General features: G+C 34.7%; 3 protein-coding genes across 5 annotated transcripts in view; 2 read left to right on the top strand and 1 right to left on the bottom strand.

The window, feature by feature from the left end:
• Positions 1-21,468, top strand: part of LOC112732510 (putative disease resistance RPP13-like protein 1) — a 122,522-nt gene that overhangs the window by 56,812 nt on the left and 44,242 nt on the right. The gene's annotated exons all lie outside the window — the stretch shown is intronic.
• On the bottom strand, positions 4,967-5,880 carry LOC112732550 (protein P21). The gene has a single exon (XM_025781304.3). It carries the CDS (start codon positions 5,842-5,844, stop codon positions 5,164-5,166), a length of 681 nt encoding a protein of 226 aa, XP_025637089.1. The 5' UTR covers positions 5,845-5,880; the 3' UTR covers positions 4,967-5,163.
• Positions 14,434-20,257, top strand: LOC112732534 (putative disease resistance RPP13-like protein 1). 3 transcript variants are annotated; one of them, XR_011870172.1, is made up of 4 exons: positions 14,434-18,245; positions 18,700-18,768; positions 19,153-19,259; positions 19,734-20,257. XR_011870172.1 is itself a non-coding variant. In XM_072213087.1 (2 exons), exons 1-2 carry the CDS (start codon positions 14,566-14,568, stop codon positions 16,312-16,314), a joined length of 1,650 nt encoding a protein of 549 aa, XP_072069188.1. In that variant the 5' UTR covers positions 14,434-14,565; the 3' UTR covers positions 16,315-16,390. The 3 variants fall into 3 exon arrangements, 1 of the variants encoding a protein (XP_072069188.1); XR_011870170.1 differs by having other exon boundaries at positions 19,153-19,328; XM_072213087.1 differs by lacking the exons at positions 18,700-18,768; positions 19,153-19,259; positions 19,734-20,257 and having other exon boundaries at positions 14,434-15,934; positions 16,034-16,390.

Below are 21,468 nucleotides of genomic sequence, written 5' to 3'. Positions count from 1 at the left end.
GTCTAAATAACATTTAATCAAATAATTTTTTAATATAAATATTTTATTTAAGATGGTACAAATTATAAAAGTTTGTCTGATGTAGTATAAATTGGTTTTAAAAGATAGAATTTTAAGATTTTATTTTAAAAGAAATAAATACTCCATTAGGTTGGTAAAATAAATAATTAAATATTATTTAACTCACAAAATACTTATGAAATCATTGTAATTTATAAATACGAAAAAATTTGTAACAAATTATATATATAATAAGTAAATTTTAAATGTTAATAAAAATTATCAACTATCAAATAGGTATAGATCCTAAGAACATGTGAAGATTGGATCGCATTAAAATTATTTATTTTTCACTACTTCACTATTTTTTTATAATTAGTATTTTAATTAATATAATTATTTTTTATTAAAATATTAACCTCTTTTATAATAATTAATTTTACTTTTTTATAATAGTTAATTTATCTTTTTTTAAAATTTAGTTACAATGTATTTTAAAGGTTACCATTTGAAAAAAATTATTAACTGAATTAAATATCAATATAACAAAAGAGATTAATGATTTAATTTTTTTGTATACTAAGTAAATTAATTTTTTAATAAATATATATTAGTCTTTTTATAAACAAATTATACATAAATTGATAAATATAATAAAATAAATTAAATACATGATTTACGAGTAGTACAAGTTATACACTAGAGACTAATAATATAAAATAAATATTATTTAGTTAGTATTTATTGTTTGTAATTAGAATATAAACTATTTTTATTAAAGTTTTAATTTTTTTTGGATTGTATAATAGTAACATATTTAAACACAAACACAATAATTTTTAGGGTAAAGTATATTTTTTGTTCTTAATATTTGTTAAAAGTTTTAAAAATATCCCTAAGTTTTTATTTGTTTCAATTTTATCCATCAAATTTTCAATTTGCATCAATTTTATCTTTATTGTTATTTTTTTTATAATTAATATTTTTCTTTCCGGTTATACCCTCATATCCCCATCAATCCATCATCATTATCATCTCTCTTTCCCACACACACACACTCTCTCTCTCTCTTTCCATCCTCGCCATCGTCATCGAGCACCACTATCGACAGCAGTGGCGGCAACTGCAGGGAGCCGAAGAGGGCGAGAAGAAGGCGGCAGCAACTAACGGAAGTTGGGTATTTGTGGCACCACTCTCTCTCCACCACCATCTTCATTTCCATCCTCACCATCATCTCCACCACCACCATCATCATCTCTCTTTCCCACTCTTTATCTCTCTCCGTCCTCACCATCATCTCTACCACCGTCATAATCGAGCAACCACTATCGGTGGTGGCGACCGCAGCTGTAGGGAGCCGAAGAGGGCGAGAAAGGGGGAGAAGAAGGCGGCGGCAGCTAACGAGAAAGGGGCAGCCTTTGCGGTTCAGAAGAGCGAGCTTGGTGTCACTATTGGATATTTGTGGCACCACGCAGCAGCGGAGGCTTCTCAGGAGTCAGGAGTATGCAATTTTTTTTATTTTTTAGTTTCCTGAAAACTCAATGTAAAATTTGATTCTGAAATCTGTCTATTGCAGATATATGTAATTGTTATTGTTGTTGTTATTGTTACTATTATGTTTTGTTTGTGAGGAGATAGTTCAAAGTTTCGAAATTAGAGTGAATGGAATCTTGGGTTGAGTTTGATGTAGTTTGAGGATGTGTTTTTGTGTTTATTGGCTAGGTCTTTGGATTATCTTAAAAAATTTTGGAATTGATTGTGATATAAATCTTGTTCTTGGGTGTGAATATTTGGTAGTGCTTCAAAGGAGGAGAGAGATGACTTTGGTGGTGCTGGGATTGTGCAAAGAAGAAAAAAAAGGTTGGTCATCGTCAAGAATGGAGCTCGATGGAAATGGTGGTGATGGAGAGTCGGAGGAAAAAGGAAAAAGAAGGAGAAAATGGGGGTATGACCAGCGATGATAAAGAAGGAGGTTGATAATGGTTGCTCAATGATGATGCTGGTGGAGATGATGGTGACGATGGAGAGAGAGAGAGAGAGAGTGAGCGAGAGACGATGATGATGGAGATATGAGGGGTATCATTGGAAAGAAAAATATTAATTATTAAAAAATTAATAATAAGGATAAAATTAATGCAAATAAAAAATTTGATGGACAAAATTAAAATAAATCAAAATTTAGAGATATTTTTAAAATTTTTAACAAACATTAAATACAAAAAATATACTTTACTCTAATTTTTATATTTAAATAAAATCTTTTAATATGAACTAAAAAAATAATAAAATTATTTTTTTCTCTATAAATATAAAATAAAATAATTTTATATACTGTAAAATAAATTTTTATATATAAAATTTTTTAAAATTAAAAATAATAATTATTAATATTAATAAAAAAATATTAATAAATTTTATAATGAAATAGTGTTTGATCCGGGCGTAGGCCGGGGTTTTACACTATGGAGGATTATATATATATAGCTTCCAACACTCATATTTAACAATTAAAGTGCGGTTTATCTCTCAAAGAGAGCCCCTTTTTTGTGTAGAAAAAAATAAGAAGTAAAAAAGAAATAATCATGAGTGTCTCAAACTCTTAATCACTGATAAAAATTGCAGAAAACCGTACTATTGTCTTGCTCGTACAAAGTTGAAACCTTCCTCAACTTGCAATTTCGTTGAGTCTTTCATGAGTTAAAAACACAAGTATGAGCCATTATTACAAAATTTAAATCCAATTCTTAAAATCTTCTTATATTACAATTTTGGATAAGCCAATAAATTTTAAAAATTTCTATGAGATCAAATGATTTTTTTATTTAAATCTAGTTATGGTTTTACATTTTATATGTTTAATTTATTCTTCAATTTCAATCTCAACTACCTTGCTGTTCACTACAAATTCATTTCATTGCATGCATTATTAGCTTGTATTAGAAATAATTATTTTAGACTTCTTTAGTTTGTTAGGTTAATAATCAAATTAGTTTTTAAATAAATTTTTAATTAAGGTACGAATTAATTATATTTGTCCTTCAATCACTCAACTAATAATTTTTTTAAATTAATGTTGTAAAACGTTAATTGATAACATATATAATGCTTGATATGTCTAGTTGGATATTGACTAAATATGTTTATAAAAATTTATTAATTTAGTCATTTTTCCTAATTACAAAAATCTTATTTTCAATATGAACTAGTGACTAAATTGATAGATAGATTTTCGTAAAAGTCAACGTCCAATTGAACATGTTATGGTCATGTATATGCTATGATAGCTATCAGTTAACATTTCACATCATCAATTATTGACGAAAATTGTGGGGGGATAATCGACGGACATATATGATTAATTCGTCATATTTAAAAGACAAATTTAATTGAAAAAATCTTTCAGAAACGAATTTAAAAAATGCCTTATCTTTCAAAGACTAATTTAACTATTAACTCTTAGTTTATAATGTTTCTTTCATCCTTGTATTTTGTCAATGTGTATAAACAAAAGTCTGTCTCTATCTCTATTATTTGGTGTTTAGATATTTTTTTTTTAACTGATACTAAATCCATGATACGCTTCACAGCTAGTTGTAAACTTGTAATAGTTCAAATACGTGACTCTTAATAGAGTACTGAGACTAGTAACTAATATTAGCATAACTACTTCGATTTGATGCATTTGAGAGAGATTAGTATGGTAGTACTATTGAACCTGGACCCATAACATAACACGTTGATTGAAAATTGAAACTTACCCTAAGATGCATTTATGTTGTATGCATGAAATAAAGTAGAATCGGCCACATCTCTAATCAATTGCCGCTCTAAAAAAAGTGTGGTCATTGACTATTTTTGGCCACACTTTTAAAGTGTGGCAAGAAAAAAGTGTATTCATAGACTTTTTTTCTTTTCCCTTCATATAGTCCATGAAATTGAATTACAAAACGCTATATTCACTGACTCTTTTTAAAAGTATTAATTTAAGGGCTTGCCTTTTAGCCAACGAAATCATAGTGGTAAGAACCGGACCGGACCGGCCGGTTTGATCGAAAAACCGGTGAACCGGTGGTCCAACCGAAAAACCGGTGAATTGGTGGTCCAACCGGTTCGGTTTTAGCTTTAGACCGAAGAAGGAAGCAAACCGCTTAAACCCGGGCGGTTCGATGCAATCTGTGAACCGGCCGGTCCTATGGTGCTCAAATATTCAAAAATGCATGCAGTGGGTTTTGAACCTAGGTCTCCTTGCTAGACAAGGATAAAGAATACCACCAAGCTAGCTGTTCATTTGGGAATTTATGAGCTAATTATTCTATATATTATATACATACACAACTAAATTATTTTATATTTATTTAATTTAATTTTTGTTTTACACTCATTTTTTTTAATTCTTTAAAATTTATACAATTATTAAAATAAGTATCAAATATTTTAATATTTACATTTACATATTAAAATGTTAGTAAAGATATTTATTTTAAATTTTTTAGAGTATTGAATTAGTAGGTCTTCGAAAATTTCGACTTAAGACTAATTAGTAGGGACATCTAAACATCACCACTAAATTTCACATGAAAAATTAATGGAGGGACGTAATGTGTTCATCGTTTGCTATCTTGAAGGACTAAATTGATATTTTATTTTTTTTTCAAGGGCTAATTAATTTGAAGTAAAAAATTTTAAGGATGGACCTAATTGTCACTTTATTCAATTTTTTCTATTTTTTATTTTTTATTTACGTACGACCGGTTCTATCGGTTCAACCAGTGACCCACCGGTTGAACCAGTAACCCAATAACCCAATAACCTGACCGGTTCGATCACCGGTTCGGTTCTGACAACTATGCAACGAATTACGTAATTATTTGAACTAACACTTACTTAAATGAATTAGAAAGTTAATTATTAGACTAATCTAAATTAATTATCGAAATAAGTAGTCAACGACCTGTAAGACAGGATGTCAATAATACTGATTAGTATTAATGTACACACAGCATTAATGTTTTATTGTCACCATTAATAATTTATTAAGAACACTCCATGATGTGTTAATTATCATATTAATGACAGATTTATATACGCCCAAGACGTACAAAGTAGGCCCTTTATTTGGAGGTGCTAATTAACATAATTAATTAGCGGGGGTGTTTGGGAGGTTCAAGGGCAAAAGACAACCTTGTAGTTGGTTCCTCCGGGGCAAGTAAACGTGCTTGTCTGGTCATCCTTAGGGTAACTGTATGCGTCAGGGCACCTAGTTTTAAAATATCTTGAATAATCAGTGGCGCTGCAGCTACCAGAATTGCAACAATACTGATCCGTCTTGAAAACAGTGCAAGGGTTGTTGCAGCCGCCATTAGTCTTCAGCTGGCTAGGGCACTGTCCGATGATGTCGGCAGTGCAGCTAATGGAGCGCGTGCACCCGTTTGAGGTGGGGCTGAACTGCATGGGAACGTTGAAACCGTCCACCAAGGATATGTCGTAGAAGTCCAGGTTGTTGTATTGGTTTAGGGCGAATTCTGCCAGCGTGTTTGGTGGTTGGCCGTATCCGCTGCACTGGAGCCGACCGCCGCAGTCGCCGGTGTTGCAGTGTCCGTTTCCTGAACCGTCGAAGCTGCATCCTGTTCGGGCCCAAATGCGTGCTGCGGTCGTGCGGGCAGCAACCTGAATGGTCCATGTTTGGCCAGAGTTAAGCTGCCGGCCGCCTCCGGTGGGCACCGCGGCGGCCCAGACGGTGTAGGAGCATTTGTTGATTATGTCAAACTGTGCTGCCCTGGCGGCAGCGAGGTATGTGGTGGCGAGGACGAGGAAGATGGAGAGGGTTTTGGTTGTGGCCATCATTATTGTTGAGTTTGGTTTCAGTTGAGTGCAAGAGGGTTGTGCTTTATATATAGGATTTTTTTTTTCGTGACGATCGATGCCGTGTTCTTGAATGAGACAATATGATGACATCATAGACTAGTCAACAAGTAATGTAATTGGAAAGTTCAACATATAGGCCACCATAGTTAGTGTATAAAAATGCACTTCACTTTAATTTCCAATAATAAAATACATATTTAATCAACTGTTGAATTTATATATGGGAAAAGGGGGGTTTGCCATATAGTACACGTAAAATAGTACACGTAAAATAGCCGGATCCTTTATATATATACCCAAAATAGTACATGTAAAAGGGAGTTTGCCGTGATTATCCCAAAATAGTGTAAGCCAGCTGGGACGACTTGAAGTCAATGTCTTCTAGCCTGAACCTGAATTATTAGAAGGAGCATCTTACGGTAAATTTTAAAAAGTTAGATTTAACAGTGTTTGTATAATTTTTTAGAATATTTGAGAATATTTTAAATGGTTCTAAACATTTTAAAATATTTTAGAAAGTCTCGTAATATTCTAGAAGGTTCTAGAAAATCCTAAAAGTTCATAAAGTATTTTAGAAGAGTATGGATGTATATAGGAGTATGAAGAGTAGTATGGAAGAATCTAGAAACATTTAGAAAGTTGTAGTAAGATAGATATTCGTAATGAAGGTTCTAGATAATTAATCTGAACAGTTGATTAGATTTAATCCTAACCATCTATTAAAGGGGTGGATGGCTATAAATATGAGGTGAAGTGTGAGGTGTGTGAGAATCATTTGTAACAAACTCTTGAAAAGTAAAGTGTTCTTTCCACCAAAACTTCCTTTCTCTTGTATTCTTAGCTTTCTTGCTAAATATTGAGGGTTAGGCTGACTTGATCTTAGCTCAAGAGGTTGAGTAAGTTCGAGTGCCGGCACAGTAACGTTGGAGTGTGTCCAATGCCGTGACAATTTGGCATCAGAGCAAGCTTCGAGAGGGAGTACAAGTAGTTTGTAGGTATGGCTTCTAGTGTACCATGGAGCATGTTGAGTCTCTAAGGGGAAGGAATGCTATTCCTTCTCAATGGGGAGGCAAGAATGTCCGTTCTTCAAGTGAGTTTAGAGGTAATTAAGGACTCTAACTTCTTAGAAGAGAGAGTTTCTATATTGGAGAATGTTCTATCCTCTATGGATGAGCGTTTTCAAAAGATAGAACATGATAAGGAGACCCTCGAGGCTCACGTGTTAGGAGAACTAGATGCTTTCAAAGAAAGCATGCTCCAAATCAAAGAGAAGCTTGAGAATTCTTTGAAGTTATTTGAGGAAGTTCGAGTTTGGTTTGAGGAGGCAAAAACTCGACCAATTATTATAAGTGAGACGACAAAGATTGATCTTCCAAAGCCAAAGGAGTTCAAGGGCGTGAGGGATGCTTGAGAGGTGGAGAACTTCCTATGACAAATGGAGAGGTACTTTAAAGGCCAAGGGGTGGTCGAAGAAGCAATAAAGGTACTCAATGCAGCTCTCTACCTTTCTGATAATGCTACTTTGTGGTGGAGGAGAAAGTGCGTAGATATGGAGAAGGGTACTTGCAACATAGTCACATGGGAAGATTTCAAAAGAGAGTTAAAAAGACAATTCTTCCCTGAGAATGTGGTCTATGAAGCAAGGAAGAAGTTGATGGAGTTGAAGTACAAGAGTACGATTAGCAACTACATAAAGGAGTTTACTACTCTTACGCTTCAAATTTCCAATTTAGCATCAGAGGATGCATTGTTCTTCTTCATTGATGGACTCCAACTTTGGGCAAAGCAAGAACTATAAAGAAGGAATGTTAAGGATGTCGATGAGGCCATCGTGGTGGCCGAATCACTTACTGAGTATCATAGAGGAGACTCTAAACCTAAGTCTTCCTCCAAGTCTAGTTCTACTAAAGGTGGGGGAGACAAGGGAAAGAGTTTCTCGACCAAGAAGGAAGGAAAATACTCTTCAAAGAAAGAGTACGAATAAAAGAATAAGACTTTCAGTCCCAAAGGAGGATGCTTTGTGTGCAAGAGACCACACTAAATAAAGGATTGTCCCAAGTTAGGGACTTTGGCATCTATCGCCGAAGAACGAGAGGCTCAAAATCAAGTAACTGAGTGTGTTGGATCCATCGATGAGGAAGTGGCTCGATAATCTTAGGGATGCTGTTTACTGTGCTGAGGACTTGCTGGACACTGTCCTCGCCAAAGCTGCCACACAAAAAGAGGAAAGTTCTTCCTGGTGGTCCCCTAGCTTCTTCATCAACCGAGATAGGAATCACATGGTAGAGAAGATGGAAGGGGTGGTTAGAAGAATAGAGGATCTTGGAAAACAAAAAGATTTTCTTGGTCTTGAAAAGATTCCCACTGGTGGCTCATCATGGAGGACTCCATCCAGTTCTCTTGTGAGAGGGAATGTATATGGCAGGGAGGATGACAAGAAGGCCTTAGTCAAGATGCTGAAGGACAACACTGAGCATCACCTGTCTGTGATGGATATTGTTGGCATAGGTGGGGTTGATAAAACAACTTTAGCCCAATGGCTGTACAACAATCAGGAGGAGTTCATGAAGGGATTTGATCTGAAAGCATGGGTTTGCATTTCGGAGAAGTTTGAAGTTGTTGAGACAACAAGGAATGTCATAAAGCAGATCCATGGAAGTACTTGTAGTCTCGATGATTTCGATTTACTTCAAAATGCTTTGAAAAAAGAATTGTCCAATAAGAAGTTCTTTATTGTTCTGGATGATGTTTGGAGTGATGATGGTGACAAATGGAGTAATTTTATGACCCCTTTCCAACAAAATGGAAATAAGGGAAGTATTATTCTTCTGACTACTCGAAAGGAAAATGTTGCTTTCGCAGTTCAAAATTGTCGCCCTTATTTTCTCAGGAAGTTGTCTGAGGACTATTGTTGGTCAGTGTTTGCAAAAAATGCATCTTTTCCAGAATCAAATGGGAGAGCAGCACTTGAAGAAATAGGCAGAAAGATTGTCAAGAAGTGTGATGGATTGCTATTAGCTGCAGAAACACTTGGTCGCTTGTTACATACTAAGCATGATGTTGAGGAATGGAACAAGATACTAATGAGTCATATTCCAGCATTACTGATAAGTTACTTCCATCTTTCTCCACATTTAAAGCGTTGTTTTGTTTATTGTGCTTTATTTCCCAAGGATTATCCATTTAAAAAAGATGAATTAATCCTTTTGTGGATGGCAGAACATCTTCTACCACCACCAAAAAGAGGAAAGAGTTTAGAAGAAGTTGGTTGTGAGTGTTTTGATAAACTAACTTCCAGATTATTTTTCACGAAGACAAAAGGCTTTGATCATTTTTTTGGGATGCATGATCTGTTGCATGACTTAGCAATATTCCTTGCTGGAGATTTCTATTGCAACTCAGAAGAACTTGATAAAGAAGAGGAGATAAAGATTCAGACTCGGCATTTGTGTGTAGATTTACGTCATTGTAGCTCAAAACTTTATAATTCTATTTCTAAAGTAGAATCTTTGAGAACATTATTATTGTTTGCCAATTTCTCATCTCCCAATTGCAACATTGAAGCGGCAACATGTGAGATATTATCAAAGTGTAAATACTTGAAAGTTTTATCCTCTGATAAACTTGATGTGTTGCCTAATTCAACAAGAATTGATCCATCTCCGCCACTTGGATCTCTCTTATACTCATATAAAGACATTGCCTGATTCTTTGTGCAGCTTGTGTAATTTGCAAACATTGAAGTTGCGTCGTTGTTTTGAGCTTACTACGCTGCCTAGTGGTTTGCATAATCTTGTGAATCTGCCGCATCTTGATATCAGAGGAACTTCTTTGGAAGAAATGCCCGGAAAAATGAGCAAATTGAATCAGTTGCACGTTTTAGGTTCCTTTATCGTTGGCAAGCACGAAGACAATGGAATCCAGGAGTTAGCAGGGCTGGTAAATCTTCACGGATCCGTTGAGATTAAGAATGTGTTTGGCAAACCAATTTGAGAGGATAAAAGTGTGTTAAAGTTCTTTGAACACTATTTTTTTGTGTTCGGCAATCTTTTTCTTCTAAACGCAGAAGTGATTTTGCAGCTTAAAAACGCGTTTACTGTAAGTAAAAAATTATTGCTTCTGCGTTCACTTTAAAATATGACCTTTAATGATCATTATTAGTTTTTTTCAAAAGAATTTTCATATTTATTTTAAGTCATTTTAAATATTTTAAATTCTTTTTCAATTTTTAGTACTTTTTTTATATTTTGATTTTTTATTAAATTTGTTATTGTAATTCTTTTATAATATGAATTATTGATCTTATTAAAAATGATAAAATAAATAAAAAACTAATCATACATAATAATGAAATTATAAGTAATAAAATTTTACAGTACAAAATAACACTAAATAAAAGAATACTGAGAGTACTAAAAAAAATTATAGAATATTTTTTTGTTTGACATTCTAAAATTTATTATTATAATTTTTGTTCATTGTTTATTATTCTAATTTGTTATAATATGTATTATTATTTCTATTGAAAATGATAAATTAAATAAAAAATTAATCATAAATAATAATAAAAATATAATTAGTAAAAAATTAGAATCTAAAACAGTAAACAAAATAAGATTACTGAGAGTACTCATAAAAAGTATTAAAATATATTATTTTATATGTTATTTTTAATTTAATAAATAAATATTAATTTTTATTAAAAAAATTATAACAAACTAAAATAGAATTTTATAAAAAATATTATATAAAAAATATACTAAAAGAAGTATAAAAAAGAATTAAATATACTAAAAAAATATTATAATTTAATATTATATTTTGTTAGTAATTAACTAATTATCTATCTAAAATTGATTTTAACTAATATTATCTAAATAATTTTATTTTACCAAAATTAATTTTAGTATAAAATTGCCAAACATAAATTATATTGGCACAAATTTACTTCCATCCAAAATCAATTTTACAAAATCACTTTCATTCAAATTTCAGTTTGATCAATTCTAATCCAAACACACTAAGAAGTTGGAGAATATTGTTGATGTGAAAGAAGCAAAGAGGGCAAAGATAATGGATAAGAAGCACATTGATGCATTATGTTTGGATTGGTTTTCAGGCGATGATTTGGTTTCGGGTACACAAAAAGAAAGACACATCCTCAGATCCTCGATAACTTGCAACCGCAGAATGGGTTGAAAGAGTTGAAAATCGAGGGATACAAGGGTACAATATTTCCAGATTGGCTGGGGAACTGCTCCTACGTAAACATGATACGTGTATCTCTAAAGTCTTGCAAGAATTGCTGCATGCTGCCTTCACTTGGACAGCTGCCATCTCTTAAATCCCTAAGCATTGAAGGTTTGTATCAGCTGAGGAGAATTGGCGAGGCGTTTTACAAGAATGAAGGAGATCATCATTCTTCGCATATTGCACCGTTTCTCTCACTGGACACTTTGCTATTTGATAACATGGCATGTTGGGAGGTGTGACACCTATCTGAGTCGGAAACATTTCCTCAACTTAGGAAGCTTGAAATAACAAATTGCCCAATGTTGAAGGAAGAGATGCTTAATCAGGTCTTCTTCAGAATAGTTTCTTCCCTGTCGGATGTTTCCAAAGTTTGCAAACTAGATATAAATGAGCACAGCGAGGCCATGTTTCTTGATGGGGATACTTTAACAATTAGCGGACGTGAATCTGTGATGGAGTCTGCATTGAAGGCAATGATGAGCATCAACCATTTACGTTGCCTCCAAGAAATACACATCTTGTGCTGTAGAAAACTAGAATTCCCAATACAAGACAGCTGTGATTTGGTAGAGTTACAAATAGAAGACAGCTGTGATTGTTGGGCCGACCGTGGGGAGCTCTTGACAATCGGGGAGACTTCGGAGAGGAATCAAATGAGAGAACATAAGATGAGAAGATACCACATCCAAATCAACTGCGTGCTCCAAATTAGTGTCATTTGCAGGAGAAGGACTGGCTGCACCCAACTTGACTCATCTCAATGTTAGCAGGTGCTCAAAGTTGGAGGCATTACCACGTCACATGAATAGTCTACTTCCAAGTTTACACTCTCTCGACATATGTGCTTGCCCAAACATTTGCATGTCGCCAGAGGGTGGTTTGCCGCCTAACTTGAAAGAGCTTACTGCCGGAGGTTGCGAGAAACAAGTGAAAGATCTGTCATGGATGGCCAATTTGGACGCCCTCACTCATCTCAGAATTTATGGTTTAGGGTGTGAGAACATAAAGTCATACCCAGAGGTGGGTTCGCTGCCTCACCTTCCCTCCCTTACCACTCTCAAGATATGGTGGTTTAATAATCTGGAGACATTGGAGTGCAACGAGCTTCTCCGCCTCACCTCCCTTCAACAATTGCACATTGAGTACTGCTGGAACCTGGAGAATATGGCAGGAGAAAAGCTGCCTCCCTCTCTCTCGCTACTTCAAATTAAACTGTGTCCTTTCCTGGGAGAACACTGCAAGAACAAGAATCAACAAATTTGGCCCAAAATTTCACACATCCCCACCATTCAAGTTAGAGGCCCGAAATAATAACTGTTTCTTCCTTTCTGGATTTGGATACCTCATCAGACAGATTCACAAGGTGATGAAGGTATGTAGCTAATGCAGACATGATTCAAGAATATGCTTTCCACATTTAAAGAAGACAATCCTGTCTCTGAAATAGTCATTAGAAGGTGAAGTTCTGGTGATGCCATCAGGAGCAATTTCATTCCTATCAACTTCACTCATTGATCTTTATCTTGGTATGTGCAGTTTGTACATATATTAACCTGCAGTGGAATTCAAATGATTTAAGAAAAAGCATTGTCATAGAATATTTGATCTTTTTGGACTGAATTTAAGAGGATAGCTACAAATATACAGAGTTATTTTTATGTAAAGTCAGTGTATTATGTGTATGAAAAAAATTTTCCTTTTATAACTTGTAGTATTATGACCATCAATCACTTCAGTTTCTCTATAGTTTCTCTAGTTCTGTTTTGACTTCCTGTTTTTGGGTGTCATTTCTTTTCACTGCTAACTCTAAAATCAAACCAATAATCCAACATTGAGTTCATGAGGTTTTCACATAAGTGTGTCTGTGGACATTATGATGAACACTTAGTCTTGAAACGTATATATAATTTGTGTTTCAGGAGATACTTTGAAGATCAAGCAGCAATTGTCCTGAGAGCATTGCAGTTCTGTAATGGATCTTGAATGCCAGTTTCAGTCAAAACATGCAAAATAAATGAAGAATCATTTTCCACCTTTACTTTTGTTTTTCCAAAGAAAAAATAAGATTGAAAGATAACGGATGCCATTATGAAAATTAGTAATAGCACATGGGGAGAAAAGATGATAAAGTTGCTATTAGCATGAAGGAGCATAACAGGTGAAGGAGTTGTGAAGAATGTCATGAGCTGCAGAAAATGGTGTTATTATTTTGATTGTTAAAGCTTAGATTTAAAAGTGAAAATAATGCATCAACTATTCTACAGTGAACTATGTTAAAGCATTTGCTATGAGTTATAAATTTCAACTCAAACAAAATTTCCAGGGCTCTGTCTGTGGAGATTACCACTATGGTCAAGGATCTGCTTTCAATATATGCAGCTGTGTTCATGAACCATTGGAATGTGCATTGGGCAGCCTCTTTGGCAAATGCATGTTGATGAGCGAATAAGTAACTGCATACAATTTTCTGTCTTTTGACATTATATCAGCCTCAATTTTCACTGCAACATTGTTATTTTAATGTCCAATTTCCTCAAACTAATTTTGTCTCTTTGAACGTGAGATAGTAGAAAGGAAGACTGGTTGTGCTGTACTTCCATTGGTCACACAAAATGCTAATCCTGCAATCACATTGCATAGTCACTTTCTTTGGATTAAAGATAAAATCCAATTGTGCTGTACCTTGCAAAGAATAATTTCTGTTAGTTACGTAGCTTGTATATGCCACTTTCTTTGGAAAATTCTCTTGGTTTTATCTGTATTTCTCTGACAAGAAGATAATATTTACATCCAGCAATCCAATAAAAGAAATAAAGAATCATCATGAACGCCTAATGCTGTAAGTACATATACTTCTATACATGATCAAATTTGGTCGTGTAACATTTGAAAGCTTCCTCAACTTTCAATTCTGTATCAACTATCAGAAATAAATATACAAAATTTATTAGTCCCAATGCATCACATATTTAACAGTGTACGGAGTTATGTTTTAAAGCAACCTCATAGATAAGCTAGCTATCAACACGTGAAGGCGTGAAAGCCAATGTCTATTGCCAATAGATTTTAACCTTATATTATTACCATAATACCATGATTGATATGCAGATTCATGCTCCTTAGTTTTATATAATTCCCACAAAGACTAGTGTCCATTGGTCACAGTGAAACCACACCACTAATATTTTTGCTATTTAACAATGTGTTGCTTCTTTCAAACAAGAATTTAACAAATGGAGTTAGTGCAGAGCCAGCTAAGCACTCCACTGATACCGAATTTTTTATAGTTACCTTGGAGACCGATACCACGTGATATCATGTAGGACACCTTCTTTGAAAACTTGATTAAGAAAACCCCTCTATTGAGTTCACTACACCCTGCAACCATTGTTCTCTTACCTTTCTCTGCAGATCCATTCACTTTTCTGTTGTTGTTGAGATCATATCATGGCTGGTGCACTCGTTGGTGGAGCTTTTCTTTCTGGCTTCATTAACGTTGTCTTTGACCGGTTCCTTACAATGGATGCTGTCAACTTGGTCTTGGGCAAGAAACTTGGCCCTGACTTGGTTCAAAGGCTGAAGACTGCTCTGTTGGGTGCTGAAGCTCTTGTTGCTGATGCTGAGATGAAGCAGTTCGGTAATCCATCTGTGAGGAAGTGGCTCGATAGTCTCCGGGATGCTGTTTACTGTGCTGAGGACTTGCTCGACACTGTCCACACCAAAGCCAGCACTCAAAAGGAGGAAAGTTCTTCCTGGTCCCTTAGCTTCTTCATCAACCGAGATAGAGATGACATGGTAGACAAGATGGAAGGGGTGGTTAGAAGAATTGAGGATCTTGGAAAACAAAAAGATTTCCTTGGTCTTGAAAATATTCCCACTGGTAGCTCATCATGGAGGACTCCATCCACTTCTCTTGTAAAAGGGAGTGTGTATGGCAGGGAGGATGACAAGAAGGCCTTACTCCAGATGCTGAATGACAACAATGAGCATCACTTGTCTGTGATGGCTATTGTTGGCATAGGTGGGGTTGGTAAAACAACTTTAGCCCAATGGCTGTACAACAATGAAGGGGAGTTTATGAAGGGATTTGATCTGAAAGCATGGGTTTGCGTTTCGGAGAAGTTTGAAGTTGTTGAGACTACAAAGAATGTCATAAAGCAGATCCATGGAAGTACTTGTAGTCTCGATGATTTCAATTCACTTCAAACTGCTTTGAAAGGAGAATTGTCCAATAAGAAGTTTTTTATTGTTCTGGATGATGTTTGGAGTGATGATGGTGACAAATGGAGTAATTTTATGACCCCTTTCCGACAAAATGGGAATAAGGGAAGTATCGTTCTTCTGACTACTCGGGAGGAAAATGTTGCTTCCGCAGTTCAAAATTGTCGCCCTTATTTTCTCAGAAAGTTGTCGGAGGACTATTGTTGGTCAGTGTTTGCAGAAAATGCATCTTTTCCAGAATCAAATGGGAGAGCAGCACTTGAAGAAATAGGCAGAAAGATTGTGAAGAAGTGTGATGGCTTGCCATTAGCGGCAGAAACACTTGGTCGCTTGTTACGTACTAAGCATGATGTTGAGGAATGGAACAAAATACTAATGAGTGATATTTGGGAATTTTCGGTGGAGAAGAGTAAGATTATTCCAGCATTACTGATAAGTTACTTCCATCTTTCTCCATATTTAAAGCGTTGTTTTGTTTATTGTTCTTTATTTCCCAAGGATTTTAAATTTGAGAAAGATAAATTAATCCTTTTGTGGATAGCAGAAGATCTTTTACCACCATCAAAGAGAGGAGAGAGTTTAGAAGAAGTTGGTTGTGAGTGTTTTGATGAACTAACTTCCAGATTATTTTTCACAAAGATTCAAGATGATGACGATTATTATTTTGTGATGCATGATCTCTTGCATGATTTAGCAATATTCCTTGCTGGAGATTTCTATTGCAACTCAGAAGAACTTGGTAAAGAGGAGGAGATAAAGATTCAGACTCGGCATTTGTTTGTAGATTTAAGTCATTGTAGCTCAAAACTTTATAATTCTATTTCTAAAGTAGAATCTTTGAGAACATTATTATTGTTTAGTAATATTTTCTCATCTCCCAACTGGAACATTGAAGCGGCAACATGTAAGATATTATCAAAGTGTAAATACTTGAGAGTTTATCCCTTACAAAACTTGATGAGGTGCCTAATTTAATAAGAGAATTGATCCTTCTGCGCTACTTGGATCTCTCTTTGACTGATAATGAGACATTGCCAGAGTCTTTGTGCAACTTGTGTAATTTGCAAATATTGATGTTGTATGGTTGTTATAAGCTAACTACACTGCCTAGTGGTTTGTATAATCTTGTGAGTTTGCGGCATCTTGATATTAGAGGAACTTTTTTCGAAGAAATGCCCGGAAAAATGAGCAAATTGAATCAATTGCATGTCTTAAGTTACTTTGTTGTTGGCAAGCACGAAGACAATGGAATCCAGGAGTTAGGAGGGCTGGTAAATCTTCATGGATCCCTTGAGATTAAGAAGTTGGAGAATATTGTTGATGTTAAAGAAGCGAAGAGGGCAAAGATAATGGATAAGAAGCACATTGACAAATTATGGTTGGAATGGTCATCAGGTGATGATTTGGTTTCTAGTACACAAAAAGAAAGAGACATGCTGGATAACTTGCAACCGCAGAATGGGTTGAAAGAGTTGAAAATCACGGGATACAAGGGTACAATATTTCCAGATTGGTTGGGGAACTGTTCCTACCAAAACATGACACGTGTATCTCTAGAGTGTTGCAAGAATTGCTGCATGCTGCCTTCACTTGGACAGCTGCCATCTCTCAAGTCCCTAAGCATTAAAAGTTTCGATCAGGTGAGGAGTATTGGGGAGGAGTTTTACAAGAATGAAGGAGATCATCATTCTTCGCATATTGCACCGTTTGCCTCACTGGAGACTTTGGTATTTGATAGCATGCCATGTTGGGAGGTGTGGCACGTATCTGAGTCGGAAACTTTTCCTCAACTTAGGAAGCTTCAAATAAGAAATTGTCGAATGTTGAAGGAAGAGATGCTTAATCAGGTATTCTTCAGAATAATTTCTTCTTTGTCGGATGTTTCCAAAGTTCGCAAACTACTTATAGGCAACAATTTTATGAAACGGCACATTGAGGCCATGTTTCTTGATGGGGATACTTTATCAATTTGGGGATGTGAATCTGTGGAGGACTCTGCATTGAAGGCAATGATCAGCATCAACCATCTACGTTGCCTCCAAGAAATATGCATCTCGAGGTGTAGAAAACTAGAATTCCCGGAGCTACAGTCGCACAAGTATGATTTGGTAGAGCTAAAAATACAAGACAGCTGTGATTCACTGACCTCCTTGTCGTTGGATGTCTTTCCCAATCTCAAGAATTTGAAGATAGAAGGGTGTAGGAATCTGGAATCAGTGCCAATGTCAGAGGCACCATACGCTGCTCTTCAACGTCTCATAATCAGTGGGTGTTCCAAATTAGTGTCATTTGCAGGAGAAGGACTGGCTGCACCCAACTTGACTCATCTTCAAGTCGCATATTGTGACAAGTTGGAGGCATTACCACGTGACATGAAGAGTCTACTCCCAACTTTACAGTCTCTCCAGATATATGGTTGCCCAAACATTAGCAGGATGGCAGAAGGTGGTTTGCCGCCTAACTTGAAATCACTTGGTGTGGGAGGTTGCGAGGAACAACTGAGGGATCTATCATGGATGGCCAACTTGCACGCCCTCACTCATCTTATCATTAGAGGTTCTGGTTGTGATAACGTGAAGTCATACCCAGAGGTGGGTTCGCTGCCTCACCTTCCCTCCCTTACCACTCTTGAGATAAGCTGGTTCGATAATATGGAGACATTGGAGTGCAACGAGCTTCTCCGCCTCACCTCCCTTCAACAATTGCACATTTCAGAGTGCGAGATTCTGGAGAATATGGAAGGAGAAAAGCTGCCTCCCTCTCTCTTGCTACTCAAAATTGAACGCTGTCGTTTGCTGGGACGATTATGCAAGAATAAGCATCAACAAATTTGGCCCAAAATTTCTTACATCCCCACCATTCAAGTCAATTGCAAGAAAATTTCCTGAATAGAGATTTCTGAGCAGGTAATTCTCTAATCTTCATGTTTCTCATGCTAAATTCACACACGCATAAATTTCTATTTCCTTCAAGAGAAAAATAATTCTCTCTTTCTTAGACAATTGAACTCGTATGCCAAATTGCATTCTTTTCTTTCATTTATCTGAGAACCTCTCACTTTGCAGTTGTAGTTCAAGAAATATCTTTTGTTTCTTTCACAAACTCATTGCTCTCTCTAATACTTATTAACATTCATATTTTTCAATAAAATCACATTTACAAAAGAACATAACAATTAACTAACATGAAACAAAAATTGAAGGACAGTGAACATCTTTTTTGTGTATCCAACATTTAAGAATTTTTTTAGATGTATTAAACAAAGAGTTTGATTTACACCGTCATCCAATTAGATTCATGCATTTAGATGGCTTTTGAAGTAGTGAGTTTAAAAATTAGTATCTACACTGGAATGAACAGGATAGAAAAGGAAGACATGATGGAGAAAGTTGGAGTGGCACTCCTAGTGAAAAGCTTCTGCTTTTGTTGGTATGTTTCTCTATTCCTCTCTATAATTTTATTTTTGCTGTTTTGCACATAGAAAAAATAAAACAATAGCTTGATTTGTGGAGAGAAAAGAGTTACAAAATGGTGTTTCTGTCTTTGCCAATTCTTTATGATAAGAGCCAGTTGTGCTGCAAGATTCATGTAGGAATAATAAAAGGAATCAACATGCATGAGGTGTATAAGCTTTCAAAATAGAAGGATCAAGTTATTGCTATGTAGTCGGTTTTTTTTTTTTCTTACCACAGTTTGAATCATTACACAAATCGAATAGTATTAGATGCCTATAATAAACTATTTCTAATACTAAGAGAAAACGTTCTATAATAATAATTATTTCTTCCTTTCTGGATTTGGATACATCATCAGACAAATTCACAAGGTGATGAAGGTATGTAGCTAATGCAGACATGATTCAAGAATATGCTTTCCAAATTTAAAGATGACAATCCTGTACCTGAAATAGTCATTAGAAGGTGAAGTTCTGGTGATGCCATCAGGAGCAATTTCATTCCTATCAACTTCACTCATTGATCTTTATCTTGGTATGTGCAGTTTGTACATATATTAACCTGCAGTTGGGTTCAAATGATTCAAGAAAAAGCATTGTCATAGAATATTTGATCTTTTTGGACTGAATTGAAGAGGACAGCTACAAATATACAGGGTTATTTTTATGTAAAGTCAGTGTATTATGTGTATCAAATTTTTCTTTTATAACTTGTAGTATTATAACCATCAATCACTTTAGTTTCTTTATAATTGCTCTAGTTCTGCTTTGACTTCCTGTTTTTGGGTGTCATTTCTTTTCACTGCTAACTCTAAAATCAAACCAATCATCCAACATTGTGTTCATGAGGTTTTCACATAAGTGTGTCTGTGGTTATTGTGATGACATTATGACAAACATTAGTCTTGAAATGTATATATATATATAATCTGTGTTTCAGGAGATACTTTTGAAGATCAAGCAGCAATTGTCCTGAGAGCATTGCAGTTCTGGAATGGATCTTGAATGCCAGTTTCAGTCAAAACAAGCAAAAGAAATGAAGAATCATTTTCCACCTTTACTTTCGTTTTCCCAAAGAAAAAATAAGATTGAAAGATAACGGATGCCATTATGAAAATTAGTAATAGCACATGGGGAGAAAAGATGATAAAGTTGCTATTAGCATGAAGGAGCATAACAGGTGAAGGAGTTGTGAAGAATGTCATGAGGTGCAGAAAATGGCAGGGGAAAAGCTGCCTTCCTCTTTGTTATTGCTTCAAGTTGAAAGATGTCCTTTGTTGGCAGAAGGCTGCAAGATGAAGAAACAATATCAGTTGCAGAAAAGGAGAGGGAAGCTTGAAAGCTAAATATGCAGAGTTGATAAGCTTGTTTGTGTGAAATTGTGTTGAGAGCTCAGATTGAACTTTGTATCTTGGAGGCTTCATCATGATTCTATATAGTGCAAAATCTCACCTCTTGATTTGATATAGTTTTATTAACGAAAACATAGAAGCTGCACAGTGCCACATTTCTGTTATTTAATATAACTAGAGTGAGACCCGCGGAGAGGTAGATTATTTATACTATATAGTATATTTTAATAAATGTTATATTAAAAATATTTTAGAGAACATATTATAAATAGATTTTAAATTTATTTATTTAAAAAAAAACATAGGTTATTTATATTAGAGTTATACAAAACTACATTTTTTTTTTTCGATTTACATTAATGGATACACTTTGTCTTTTCTTGCGATTTTTTTGTTTGTAAATAATGAAAAAAATAAATGAATGAGAATGAAAAACATATAAAAATGTTATATTAAATTTAAGGAATTTTAGACAATTAGTATAAGAGATTAAGAAATGAAGAGTAGTAAGAGTCTTAATATGTATAAGTTGTAGAATTTGAATATTTGTAATAAAAATTTTTTATAATTATTATTATTATGAAACTTTTAATGTATGTTTATTGCATTTAATTAGTACTTGATGTTTCAATTGAATAATAATAGATAAGAGTTTTTTATTTTAATTTTTTTAAAACATTTTACTAGATAGTGATTGGTTGATTTTCATCTAGCAATTTTGGATATTAACTCTTCCGGTCTGTCATTACCACTGCAAATTCTTCTACAACAAAGAGAATAAGACATGGTCAAAATGATAATTCATTTCAAGTAAATTGTGGAAGCAATATGCACATGTGGAATAACAATTTGAAAAAGAGGAACATGTAAATGTAAATTGTGGAAGAAGTACTCCACATGTAAAATAACAATTTATAATTTGATGATGAAATATTGCAATCGATAGTATATAGGGAGCAATAATTTTAAATGCACATTAATTTTGATTGTGACTGTTAGACAGAACCGTTTAAAAAAGAGGAATACATAAACTTGTGCTACTTGCAATGAGTTCACAATTAAAATGTTATTATTTATAATAAATAAATAGGGCTATTGAAAATGATATTGAACAATGAGAAGAGTAAACGGCAAAGTTGAAAATCTTTAGGAAGATACCTGGGACAAATTTCCTATGTTGGCGGCGCCGAATGGTGACGTTGGTCTGAGACCCAGAATCGAGCTCTGCCAGGAAAACTGCAAGAGGAGGAATGGAGTTTGTCCTGGTTTCTACAATTTATGCAATGCGGCCTCGCCGGAGATGGACATCACGATGTACAATTT

The sequence above is a fragment of the Arachis hypogaea genome, chromosome 2 (genome assembly GCF_003086295.3).
Source record: "Arachis hypogaea cultivar Tifrunner chromosome 2, arahy.Tifrunner.gnm2.J5K5, whole genome shotgun sequence".
Lineage (NCBI taxonomy): Eukaryota > Viridiplantae > Streptophyta > Magnoliopsida > Fabales > Fabaceae > Arachis > Arachis hypogaea.
This window is presented reverse-complemented; position numbering and strand designations above follow the sequence as displayed.

What these genes read in the sequence shown, in the direction of transcription:
- LOC112732550 (XM_025781304.3), bottom strand. Translation starts at nt 5,844, where the DNA reads ATGATGGCCACAACCAAAACCCTCTCCATCTTCCTCGTCCTCGCCACC.
- LOC112732534 (XM_072213087.1), top strand. Translation starts at nt 14,566, where the DNA reads ATGGCTGGTGCACTCGTTGGTGGAGCTTTTCTTTCTGGCTTCATTAAC. An exon ending in GAGTTTAGAAGAAGTTGGTT is followed by an intron (nt 15,935 to 16,033) that starts GTGAGTGTTTTG and finishes TGCATGATTTAG; the next exon opens with CAATATTCCTTGCTGGAGAT.